General features: G+C 34.7%; 1 protein-coding gene across 2 annotated transcripts; it reads left to right on the forward strand.

Annotated features, from left to right (window-relative positions):
- Positions 4,847–5,705, forward strand: LOC109350039 (14 kDa proline-rich protein DC2.15-like). Of its 2 annotated transcripts, XM_019591158.1 has the most exons (2): positions 4,848–5,090; positions 5,130–5,705. In XM_019591158.1, exons 1-2 carry the CDS (start codon positions 4,955–4,957, stop codon positions 5,435–5,437), a joined length of 444 nt encoding a protein of 147 aa, XP_019446703.1. In that variant the 5' UTR covers positions 4,848–4,954; the 3' UTR covers positions 5,438–5,705. The 2 variants fall into 2 exon arrangements, with proteins under 2 accessions (XP_019446702.1, XP_019446703.1); XM_019591157.1 differs by having other exon boundaries at positions 4,847–5,705.

Below are 13,692 nucleotides of genomic sequence, written 5' to 3' on the forward strand. Positions count from 1 at the left end.
TGCAGTTGATAGAAGATTGTTGGAGCCAATAAGAAGTTGTCGAAGTTATGCTTAGTGAAACTTGTATAATTGAAAGCCTTATAAGTGAATGAATCCATAAAATTATTGTTTTTATATTTTGGATCAAAATGTGTGTAGTTTGTTTATTATTATCTTCTTTATTCTCTAGCCCATTATTTTGGATCAAAATGTGTGTATAGTTTGTTTATTAGGTATCTTCTTTATTCTCTAGCCCATTGTTTACAGGCCTATTGTTTATAGATCTCACCAACATTTAGACTCTCCTAAATCCTAATAGGTTGTTAGTATAACTTCAGTACATGTAACTTGCTCATGGAGGAAGGTGATATTTGGTGGAGGAAGCCGAAGCCATATTGATAGTATGTTTAGTGGGAGATGTAAAGAGAAATCTTTTCACATTCATTGTTCACATATTAATTATTATTATTACTATTATAATTATAAGGTGTGTGTTAATTGTCATTGTGATCTTAAGTGGATTAATAGACATGAACTTCCTCACAAACAATATGCCAACGGTGTAACTTTATTTTACATTGAACTATTCAACAAGAGAAAATAACTTATATTGCCAATAATTATTTATCATTCATATGTTAATTATTATTATTGTTTTAAGTAAAAATAATACATATTATTTGAACTCTTTCTTTCAACAATTGATTCAAAAAGGAAAATAAGTGTATTACGAACTCTTTCTTTCAACAATTGAATATTTAAAAAGGAGAAGAAGGCAGGCAGCAACTTTCTCTAACTTTGATATCGAGAATGATTGAGATCTTGGCCGGATGTGTGGGTTGAATTCTTAAATGAAGTGGCGGTGGAGCCCTTTTTGGTTAAACGAAGCCCGTGACTCTTAATTTGTTTATAGTACATGGAATAATGATATTATGTGGTAAACAATCATTTTATAGTGGAAGAGCTTCTATTAAGAACATGGCATGGCAAAAAACGCGTGGAACTATTTGATTCGCTTTTAATATTAATCAGCAGTCATAGCCTAATCTGGAATGGATTTATCCTTGAGAAAATTCCAACTCAATAAATTATAAATTACTTGCCAGATCATGAATATATTCTATCGAATGATGCTGTTTCTCTTATAATATAGTTTTTTGGCATAATCAAAAAGTATTTTCTCAACTTTTTATATAATAAATTAATTCATTTAAAGTCGTATAATTTTCCTTCTTAACAAATGTCATTTATAAGAATTGAGCTTTTCAACTATTTCAGAATATAATGGGAACTTATACCATTGTACCAGTAACACTCGGTGTTTTTCTTATAAATATGAACATAGCACATATTGAGTCAATCAACGGAGTGTAACAAATTTCAGTGCCCCGTGGGCTTAAGCATCTTTAGGCATCTATTTTTAGGCTACTTAATAATAGACTTCTCTGGTTGTTTCTTTGTCAATCCTTATTAAGATATTGTTAAGCAAATGTAAACAACTTGGTGAGTTAAAAAATAATAACTATGCGTTGAAATTATGGTCCCACCTGTCCATATATCTGGTTAGAGTAGCTAGGTTTTGATGTATTTGCCTATCGTGAAAGGAACTACAAAAGAATATATCAATTAACACTAACCATAAAGATTAAGCTAACTATCTCTAAGTAATAACTAATTTACATTTCATATATATAATATATTATAGATGTTATACAAATTAGACTTGGAGGTGGATTTGTGGTATAAATGGGAATATATCTTATGATTTTGTTGATTAGTGTATTAGTCCTTGATTTTGTATTAATCACTCTCCTGCTAACATCTCTTAACATATTTTTGTTCATTATTCATATTCGGATACTATAACTTGTGCTCATTTCATATATATTTTAATTTTTCTTAGCCAAAAAATTATCAGGGAAGTGATCTTGTATTATGAAATGTTTGAAAGCATCATTATTAATGAAGAACTTAATTTTCCTAAGAGGCTACATAAGGCTTCCGAAGGTTGCAAACTTACCCAGTGCATCTTTATATAGGCCTTTAATCATTAATTATGTTTTACATTTGTCTATCTTATCCTCTCCCAATTGTGGATGTGTGATTTATATTGTACATGTATATATATGTATATAATTTTGTGCATACTATCTTCAGATAGATTAATTTTTTAGATAACTACAAAGAAACATTATATGACTAACGAAAAGTTTGTAACTACGTTGGAGACAATCGCCTAAAGCCTCATAATAAAAGAGTATAATATATACTGTTAGTTGTAAAAATTTCACAATATTTATTTGGATTATTTTTTGAAAAATCAATGTTAAATAAATATGAATGATGAATTAACCTGTGACAACATATTAAACTCTTCCATTGTTAATATATATTTTTTATCGTAAAAAAATGACATGAAAAAAATACTTTTTAAAACAAAATAAATTTGAGCTTTTGGTCTGGCAACAGCTACCTCATATGAGACAATCCTACTAGGGATGATAATATCCATACTATAATGAAACTAGAATAGTATCCAAAACTCAAACTTGAACCCTAATATTTAATTGAAATATGTATTACTTTAATTAAACTATTGTTTTTTATCAGCAATTATTAGTATGCTACTTTTTATTGTAAGTGAGACTTGACCTCTTAATCTTCTTTTTCTAATTTATTCTTTTAACCATTAAACTACCTTATAACTCGCTTTTGTTATAGGTAAAATACGAACTCACAACTCTATTCATTCTATTCCCTTATTAACTATTGGTTGCTAATATTAAATTTGATTACATCCTATATTAGAACTACTTCATTATTTTTTATATGAATTACTATTTAATTAAAGTTTCATAAAATGATTTTGATACTTAGAATATTGGAGAAATAAAATTAAAATTAATTATTTATATTAGATTAGGCCTCAAACATAGACACCACCAAAGGCCCCATAATTTCTCCTAAGCCGAAGAATTCATACTTTTAATCTAACGAAATCATTAGATGTTATCAGTAGATAAGTTTTTTTTTGGTTTTTTTCAAGGTAAATGTTAGTATAGTAATATTTGTTATACATGAGACTCAACCCTCAATTTTTCTCACTTTAATCTTTCATCTTAGTCATCAAATCATCTTATAAATCAAACCTATACCTCTACATTCTATTTTTTAAATCTTTCACCCTCATCATCCAACACCCTTATAACTCCCTTCAACAGATAATAGAAACATCATGTCACCAACTACGAAATGTAGAGTCTAAAAAGTGAAGTAAAAACACTGTAGCATCGCTAAAAGATATATTCCAACTCGAAACATCTAATAAAACTAAAATAACCATGTGCTGCCACTTGATCTTGTTGATGTATTTGAGTTAGTCTATCATCCAATTATTATGTAGGCCATGTCTCATGTTTGTTCCTCTATTTTTAATTAATTGTAATATTTATGCATTTTTGGTGTAAATATTTATATAAAGTATGTATATTTTTACAATTTATTAATAATTAAACATAAATAATGAATGATATAATAACAATATATAAAATTCGGTTGGTGATTGTTGATTTTGTTACGTTGGTGGGTTGGTGATTGTTAATATTTTGTGGCGGGGTTAAAATAAATTTGGTAGTTTTAATTAGTTATGCTGTTCTTTTACCTATTTGATGGATGTTTCAAGCTATTATTATTATTAAGTGTTTTTCATTCTGTTATTTGGTGTGCTGTTGGGGTAGACGTTTCTATCACTATTTTGGTTCGTGAGAGATCTCGAGGGCCAGGTTTTCAAACGAAACAGGTTATATATGAAATGATTTAGCTATTGAAGCACTTAAGGCCAACACGCACATTTATATAATATTCCAATTTTATTTACGAAATATAACAATAGGCAACTATATTCACATCAGAAATGACATTTCACGTGTATAATGATTTTTTTTTCATTCTTCAACACTTATTTTTATGTGTACTTTATAACCATTAATAAAAAATTATTTGAAAAAGATAATAACTAGTAGATCAATGATTATAAAATAATTATTAAAATGAGAGTGACAACAAAAGAATATGAGATAAAATCTTTGCATTTCATACAAATGTTGTATTTGACATGGTAAATGAGAAAAATCTAGTTTGGAAATCATAAAGTACAAAAGCTACTACTTAAAAAATGATCATCAAATAATTTTGATGGTTTTAAATGGTCATCATATTGATTTTTCTAAAAGCTTATTTCATGAATATGTCAACATTTGAGGAACTAAAGTTTACGCTACACAATAATCATTCTATGTTTTCAGGAACTTATTGGATGACTATTTTTTTGTAAAAGGACTTGGTAAGTTTATCTTGAAATGAATAATATAACGTTTTACTGTAGTGACACTCTTTTTTCCTCTTTAAACCTTATACCTAATTTGTTGAGACTCTTTAGACTTTGAGGTAGAGGCTCAGAAGGTTGCCAAATGACATTACAAATGTTAAGAAAGTAAATTTAAAATACACATTGGTAGGGTTTGAAGAGGGTATATATAATATTCAGAAAATATATTATTTTTAAGATTTGAACTTATAAATTTGTAATATTAAGAATATTATTGCTCTTACTATGGAGGACCCGCTATTCCACGTGCAAAGGCCAGGGTTTAAAGAACTCTGTGGATTCCACTGATGTTACATTAAAATCGAGTTTTTCGATCAGTGAAAAACTTTGCCATGGTATGAATCCACAGATTGGTGCTAGTCCCCACATCACCTCACTAACTTCCAAACCCTAATTTAATTTTCTCATGCCAGCTAACACTCTCATCTCATGTTCACACTTTCATTACCCTAATATCACTCCATTGAGCACTATATAAATCACCATTCACTACTAATAACTACCATCCTCACAAACAGTCTTCTCTTAATCTCTATAGTTAACTAGTAACATATTATTTGAGTCATTAGTTGACAACAGGATTTTAAGATGGCTTCCAAGGTCTCTTCCTCTCTTGCTCTTTTCCTCACACTAAACATTCTCTTCTTTACTCTTGTCTCATCTTGTGGGACATGTGATCAACCAAAGCCAAAGCCCAAGCCCTACCCTGGCTCTGGTGGATCCGGCGGCTCTGGTGGTCACAAAGGCGGCTCAGGAGGCTCAGGTGGTTCAGGAGGCTCAGGTGGTTCCGGAGGCTCAGGTGGTTCGAGTGCATCTTGTCCACGTGATGCACTCAAACTTGGAGTATGTGCCAATGTACTAAACGGTTTACTGAATGTGACTTTGGGTCAACCACCGGTGACTCCATGCTGCACCCTTATTCAAGGTCTTGCTGACGTTGAGGCTGCAGTGTGCCTATGCACTGCACTCAAGGCCAACATTTTGGGCATCAACCTAAACCTTCCAATATCACTTAGCTTGCTTCTCAATGTTTGTTCAAAGCAAGCACCCAAGAATTTCCAATGTGCCTAAACATATCTACCTACTCTTCCTGTTTTCTTTCCATTGTTTTCTTAAATTTCATTATTCAGTGTGTGATTCTTGTACGTGCATGGATAATTAACTGCTCGTTATCCCTTCATTTTACTGTTGGTTTTTATCTGGTCATAGAGGGACACAGTGAATAAGTTCCTCGTGTTTACTTATGTAAGTTCCAAGGGAACCAAAAATTGATGAACTACAGTGTTTCTTTATTGTATTAAGAAATCTTTTATATTATGTTTGGTGTCATCTTTCTTTTCGTTTGTCCTCTTTCAAATCTTTATTCACCAATGCGAAGAGATAAAAAAATTAAGTTAAAATCTATTTTTTTTAAACTAAAAACGAAACACAAGCATGTAGACCTCGAATGAGTCCGTGACTTTTTTTCTTTTTTAAAACAAGGATGCAAATCCAACCGAAAATATATTAATAAGGAGGAAATCAGTACATATTCCTAAACCTATAGTTAGAAAGAGATAACAAGTTCCTATTAAATTCAAACAACAAGAAGTAAGGTGGGTGATCCCACCAATTATCCAATCGGCTAGTGACACCATAATTGGCTAACCTATCCGCACAACCGTTACCTTCCCTAAATATATGAGACACTTTCACTTGCATATCCAACATTAGATGCTTGCACTTGCTCATGAGATTGCTTAGCTTCCAAGGAACCGGCTTGATTCCCTTGAAGATGTCCACGACTGAAGTTGAGTCACACTCCAACCAAATTAGATATCAACCTTTTGAGTGAGCAATTTGGACAGCTGTAATAGCAGCAAGAACTTCAGCAAATAGAGAATCTTGAATACTATAATAAGAAGCAAAGCATCCCAAACACCTCCCATTGTTATCTCTGAAAATTGCACCCCCCCTGCGTGCCCTGGTGACCCCTTAGCAGCACCATCCATGTTGATCTTGACCCAACCCATGGAGGGCACGACCCAATTGACCTCAGAAATAGCAGAAGCCTTGTTGTACCTGGCAGTGACCTTGAAAGCTCTTAGGATGGAGAATTCAAGCAAGGAAGGCTTGGCACAGAGATTGGTAAAATTTCCGGTGAAAGAGGTGTTCATCTTAATCATCTGAATTGCTTGAGCATAATTTATGTTGATATTGTCAAATCTGGATTTGTTTCTACAATGCCAGATGACAGTAATGGAGGTGACAAAAGCAGAAATTAACACTTGCTTCAATTGAGGACTCCAAGCATTTGAAATGAATAAGATACTCTTGATAGAGGTATGATCAATTGGATAGCCGAGCTGAAAGCTCAACCAATTCCAAATTAGCTTTGCAAAAGAACAGTTGAAGAAAAGATGAGCAGTGGACTCTTCAGTGGATCTACATAGGTTGCAAATAGAAGGCAAAGCTAATCCCCTTATCTTCAAGTTATCATCTGTTGGCATTCTATTTTTTAATAACCTCCAAGTGACAAAAGACTTAGATGGAGGAATAGATAAGACCAGATTGAGTTGCACAAGTTATCCTGAACTTGAGCAGGTTTGATGTAGTTGTAAGCCTCTTTGGAGTTTAGAATCCCATCACTTGTATGCTGCCAAGCCAACTTATCAGGCAAGAGAGAAGCAAGGATAGGGGTTCTCAATATTCTCTGACACACTTCAGGGTGAATTCTACTCATCCAGGCTGGAATGATCCAAGCAGAGTCAGTAATAAAGTCAGGGATCTTGGCCAAAAGAACAGAGGAAATCTGATTAGGAATGCCTAGGAGCTCAACTAAAGATTTCCCCAACCAGATGTCCCTCCAATATCTTATGCTGGTCCCATTACCCAACAACCAAATTGAGTTCTCCAGAGAGACATGCCAATGCTTCTTTATACCAGGCCAAATTGATGACTTTATATTGGAAGATTTAGGCTATTTATTCCTGCAGAATCTGTTTCTATAGTAATTAGCCCATTCCTGAGAAGATGAGTTCATTTCCCAAGCCAACTTTAACATTGCTGCTTGATTTAGCAACTTGATTGATCTTATCCCAAGCCCACTCTCTTTGATAGGGCAACAAACTTTGTGCCAAACAATTGTGACTAGCTTCTTGACCTTAGTGTCTCCAGACCAAATGAAATTCCGAATGCAACAATCCAGCTTTTTAAGCAAATTTACAGGCCAACTATATATGTGAAAACTGTAGAGAAGCATACTATGAATTATTGATTTGACAAGCTCCACTCTGCCCATAATTGAGAGACAAGAGCCTTTCCACCTAGCCAAATTATTGGTGATTTTGTCTGCTATAGGCTGAAGATGAATAGTTTTAGGTTTGCCTTTAAAGACAGGAACCCCTAGATAATTGAATGGCAGACTTCCAACTCCAAAGCCCAGCCAGGTAGTCAACTTGCTGATTTTCCTAGGAGTAGCTTGAGTAGAGAAGAATTTACACTTGCTGAGGTTTAAACATTGACCTGAAGCTTTGGCATAATCATTAAATAGGTCCTTGATGGCAAACAAGTCTCTTTTGATTCCTCTGCAAAAAAGCAGAATATCATCAACATACAAAACATGACTAGGGCTAGCAATTCTAGGCCCATCAATAGATTTAAATTTCCCATTATCCAGCAGCTTAGATAATCCTCTGCTTATCACATCTTCAGCCAGGCAAAGCAGAAGAGGAGATAAGGGGTCCCCTTGCCTAACACCTCTCTTGTAATTGAAGAACCCAACTGAATGACCATTCACAGAGATAGAGAGTCTGGAAGATTTTAAGATGACATCAATCCAGTGAATGAAAGAGCAAGCAAACCCAAAGGCATGAAGGGTGTCTTTAAGGAACTTCCAATCTATAGTGTCAAAGGCCTTCTTGACATCAAGCTTGATAGCTAAATTTCCACCAAGAGTCTTATGGTCAAGAATATTAATTGCCTCAGAGGCAATACATATGCAATCATGTATATGCCTATCTTTAATGAAGCCTCTTTGCTGCTTAGAAATGATTTTAGGAGCAATTGTGGCAAGCCTATAGACTTTGGTGATTATTTTGAATTGGAAATTGGCAAGAGCAATTGGCCTAAAGTCCTCAATTTTATCAGCAGATGGGAATTTTGGAATCAGAACCAGTTTGTTAGAGTTGAGGTTAGGAAGAATCCAACCCTGCTTGAAAAACTGCTTAACAGATTGGCAAACATCTTTCCCAACTATGTCCCAAAAATTCTGAAAGAAGCAACCACCAAACCCATCAGGGCCTGGAACACCCTCCCCATTCATAGCAAAAACAACACCCTTTATCTCTTCCTCCAAAGGAATCTTAGAAAGCATAGAGTTGTCCTCCTCAGAAACCAACTTAGGAATAACAGAGTCAATGAGATTGCTAGGTTGAGTTACATTATTAGAGGCATAAAGAGTTGTGAAGTAGTCCAATACATGGTACTCAATCTCCTGCCTATCAAGCAGAGTATTCTCACCTTGCCTAAGCATGCACATAGATTTAGTGGCATACCTTATCTTAGCAATGTTATGGAAGTAGCTTGTGTTCCTATCACCACTGATTTGCCAATTTAATCTGGACTTCTCTTTCCAGAACTCTTCCTCAGCAACTAAAGCAACCATCAATTCATTTTGAGCTTGATCCTCTTGAGTCATCAGGTTATCAGAATGTCCCTCATTGGTGATTCTCTGCTTTAAACTCTCAACTTTGGAGATAGCCTCCTTAACCCTGCTATGAATGTTTCCAAAAATCTCCTTGTTCCAACTTTTGAGGATGGTCTTGAGACCTTTGAGCTTGGTAGAAAGGATATACATAGGGCAACCCACCACCTGATTAGCCCAGTGATTTTCAATAACCCCTCTGAGACCCTCATGCTTTAGCCACATTCTGAGGAACCTAAACTGAGCTTGATTCCTTGGAATCTCATTTTAGAAACCAAGCAGAAGAGGATGGTGATCAGAGGCAGATCTAGTCAAAGTGCAACAATAAGTTTGATGCCAATTTTGCATCCAAGTGTCATTGCACATTGTTCTATCCAGACGCTTTTGAGTGTGAGCCACACCTCTCCTTCTATTGGACCATGTGAACTCAGCTCCTCTAGTCAGGATATGATGCAGCCTACCAACATCAGAGAAGTTCTTAAAGTCTTCACAAGCAGTTCTATTAGGCAAGTAAGCACCATTGCACTCATTGGCTTCCAAAACAGAATTAAAATCCCCAATGCAACACCAAGGCCCCTGATTAGCTGAGATTAGAGTCAATATATCAGCCCAGAGAATTCTTCTCATAAGGTAATTTGTGTGAGCATAAACTGCACAAATGAAAGCTTGATGCCCATCATTCAACAAGGATATGGAAATTTGCTGAGATGTGTTGGAAATGACTTGAGGACTGATATCATCACGACAAGCACCCCAAAGATTAGGTAGTAAGCTACCCCTATCATTCTCAACAAAAGGTTTAAAATTCAAAGCAGACCAATACAAAGGAGTGATTTTATTCAAAGCAACCATGGGTTCAGAGATGAAAACCACATCTGGCTTATTGATAAAACAAAGCTTTTTGAAAACTAATCTAGTTTTGGAATTTCCCATTCCTCTACTGTTCCAATAAATAACCTTCATTTGGAAACATTTAGATAACCACCCCTACGGGTAAAGTGAACCTTCTCCTGGCTTTGCTTTTGTCTCATTTTTTTCTTTTGAGACTTGGACAAAACTTTGGTGTATGACCCTCCCTTAGCTATAGTTTTCTGTTTTACACTATCCTCCAAGTCTTCAATGCTATCCTCCTCCTCATCTGCCCATAATCTTCCAACAATTCTAGCCTCTTTGGCAGCCATAACATTGCTCATCTGCCCATGCTGTTGGATTATGAAACTTTCCTCTGGTATTAGTTGGGTGTTAGGGACCTCATTTTTCATAGAGTCTTCCACTCTTGTGTCCCTAGAATCATCATCAGTTGATCTATCAAGGTCATTTGCTTCATCAATATGAGGAATGCCTTCGTCTTGAACTTTTTCCAGTTGGAGGTTGACATTGTTCTCAAATTCTAATTCAATTATCAGATCATTGCTCTGAATATCCTTATCCCCTTCCTTCAGTTGATCATTCATAGGTTCTCCTCTGTGTATAGGAGTGCTAACTTTGCTGCCAGTGTTTGAGACAGGGCCCTTGTCTGCTACTGTCCTAGTGATTTTTCCCAGAGTAGTATCTTTCTTGGGCCTAGGAGGATAAACTCCTGCATCCTTATTTCTTCTGCAGTTTGAGATCATATGGCCAATAGATTGACACCCTGAGCAAAAATCAGGAAGGTTCTCATATTCAATGTGAACAAAGAAAGCAAAGCCTTCTCTTTCCACCAAGATTTGACTAGGCAGAGTACCTTTGAGGTCAACATCCACTAATATTCTGGCAAAGTTCCCAAAGGATATACTAGAGGTTGCTTCATCCAGAGATATTGGGACTCCCAGACCTCTAGTAATAGAGAATAGGATCTTGGCACTCTAATATTCAAGCGGTAGACCCACGATTCAGACCCAACATAGCGAGTGAGACACCTTCTGAAGATTTGGGTTGAAATCAGGGGACCATAGAGATAGCCTCAGGAATCCTGGTTTCAAGCTCCAAGATCCCACCGCACAAATGGATCTCATATCCTCAACCGAAGTAAATGAAAACTCATAGAACCCTCGACCAAGCGAGATCATACTCCATGTACCAATCATTGTCCAGAGAGATTGAAGCTTGGCTCTCAGTTCGGGGAACTTAAGTGGTGTGTCTCCTTTTGATAAAATGATCCTGCCATGTAGGTGTGTTTTGCACCTTTGAAGACTCGCTTGATACTCCTCTTCCGGGATCTTAATGGCAATAACATCTCCTTTAATACATGGTTGAGGCAGTTGGGAGAGTGAGATGCCACACGTTGCCTTGAGAGCTTGAGCAAAAGATTTGTTTTTTTGAACTTCCGAGGTTGTTGGAGCTGGAACCTTGTTTATCCTTGCTTCAACTGATTCATCCAGATTTGCCAGGAAAGACCAAGGAATAGTTGTCTTGTGAGTTACAGAGGTCGTCATTTTGGTTCCTAGGTTATTGGTACTCTTCATCCTTTTGGTTCCTAGGTTATTGGTACTCTTCACCCTTTTGGTTCCTAGGTTATTGGTACTCTTCATCCTTTTGGTTCCTAGAATGTTGGAGTTCATTCCAAGATTGTTGGAGTTTGTCATTTCATGCCCTAGCAGAGCTCTTCATCCAATATATATTTGACCCTATTTCGAATGAGTCCGTGACTAGTGTCCCTCTTTTTTTGAGGTAATATATGACTATCAACAAAATGTTAGTCTAATAATATAAAGTCCTATAAATTTTTAGATAGACCGAAAAGTTAAATATTTGAGTCTTATACATAACACTTGTTGAAAGAGACAATCATATGTCTCGAAAGAGATTAAATCTTTACTCAAAGATAAAGAATACCTTCAATTATATAAAAAAAATCACCACATTTTGGATATAATAATGTGGTAACCAAACAAAATCCTACTTCGACGATATGAATTATGGAATATTACTACTCACGGCTTTGTTGAAACAGTGAGGACCACTAGAAGGTTGAACATATTATGAGAAATTATTTTTTGATAATGAAAAAGCTAGTCCCACTTGGATATATAATATATAATATTTTGTTTAACTTAATTATATTCATCACACATTTTTTATTTAAAAAATTACACTTATATTTCATATAGGGAATGTAATATATGTACAAAGTGTGAAGAAGATCTCTGCTCCTGACCTTGACATGGTTTTGATGAAGACAACAACATCACCAAAAAGAAGAAATGGAAGAATACTTATGAAGAAAATGAAGATTCAAGCTTCAAGATATTCAAGACTTTTAGTCTAAGTCTAAATAAGTACTTCTATTCTATACTCTTGAATATATAATAATAGTATTGCTCAAAATATTTTAAAAGAAAATTAAAACACAAGTTTAAATAAAACAATTTTCAAAATATTGTGTAACAAGTTACTGAAATCTGAGTAACAGGTTACATGAGTGAGAAATCAGTTATCCAACAAAAACTGATATGGGTAATCCATTACCGAACTTTGGGTAACAGATTACTCAAGTTTCAACGTTCTTGAGTAACCGATTACTTTAATATGAGTAACCGATTACTCTAAGTGAATTTTAAATTCACTGTTGGACAGAACATTTGGGTAACCAGTTACTCAATACTGTAACCGGTTATTGAGAGTTGTTGCATCAAATTTTCAAATTCAAAGTGAATGAGTTTCAACCCAAAAGACATGGTTGCATCTCAAACTGGAAGATCGTTTGCTTCATTATTTTCTGAGCTATGTCATCTTACCAAAATTTCCAAACCACTCTCAAATAAATGACATAGAACTCCAATTGATGTATGCAATGAAATTTAATCTGAAAATCAATTGGAATCTGATGATAATGAGACAAATGTGGTCTATAAGAGGAACCCAAAGCCCTTTTCCCTATGCAATTTTCATAACCAATATTCTTGAACATTTTGATGTTTCTACTAATGGTGAAACCAAGGTTGTTCTAAATAATCGCGAAAGCAAGATTGATGTGGAAGTTATCCACAAAATGGGTTTCTCCATAGATCCAATTGACCGCCGCACCTATAAGCATCGATCTGATAGACCCAATGCATCTGCTGATCAACTAGAACCTAACAATCCTAACCCTCCTGAACCTCAACCTGATGAGTTTCATGCTCAATCTTCCTCATTTGCTATCATGCCTTCAAATCAGATGATTATGGATGAGTTGATCTCTTTGAGGCTACATCACTAACCGGATGGATGCCTTTGATACTCAGAAACAACAAATCCAGTTTGAACTTCATCGTCTTTCTTCTAAGCTGAGTAGCATGGACGTTGATGAAAACAATTTTGAGCCTGCGTCTTAGATTGTGTCTAGGATTTCTGTTTTGTTTTGATGCATATTATTGAACAATGTACTTCTGTTTTTATGGTTGTAATCATTTTATATCGTTAGACAAAATTTGCTTTATATTGTTTTTGTTGAACATCTATGTCTTATGATATGCATTGCGATGTTTATTTTATATCTTATTTTTACTTTTCTGCTTGTCATATACATATGGTATGTTATATATACATACATATATATATATACATACATATATATACATACATATATATATATACATACATATATATACATACATATATATATATACATACATATATATACATACATATATATATATACATACATATATATACATACATA

This window comes from Lupinus angustifolius, chromosome LG06, assembly GCF_001865875.1.
Source record: "Lupinus angustifolius cultivar Tanjil chromosome LG06, LupAngTanjil_v1.0, whole genome shotgun sequence".
NCBI classification, from domain to species: domain Eukaryota; kingdom Viridiplantae; phylum Streptophyta; class Magnoliopsida; order Fabales; family Fabaceae; genus Lupinus; species Lupinus angustifolius.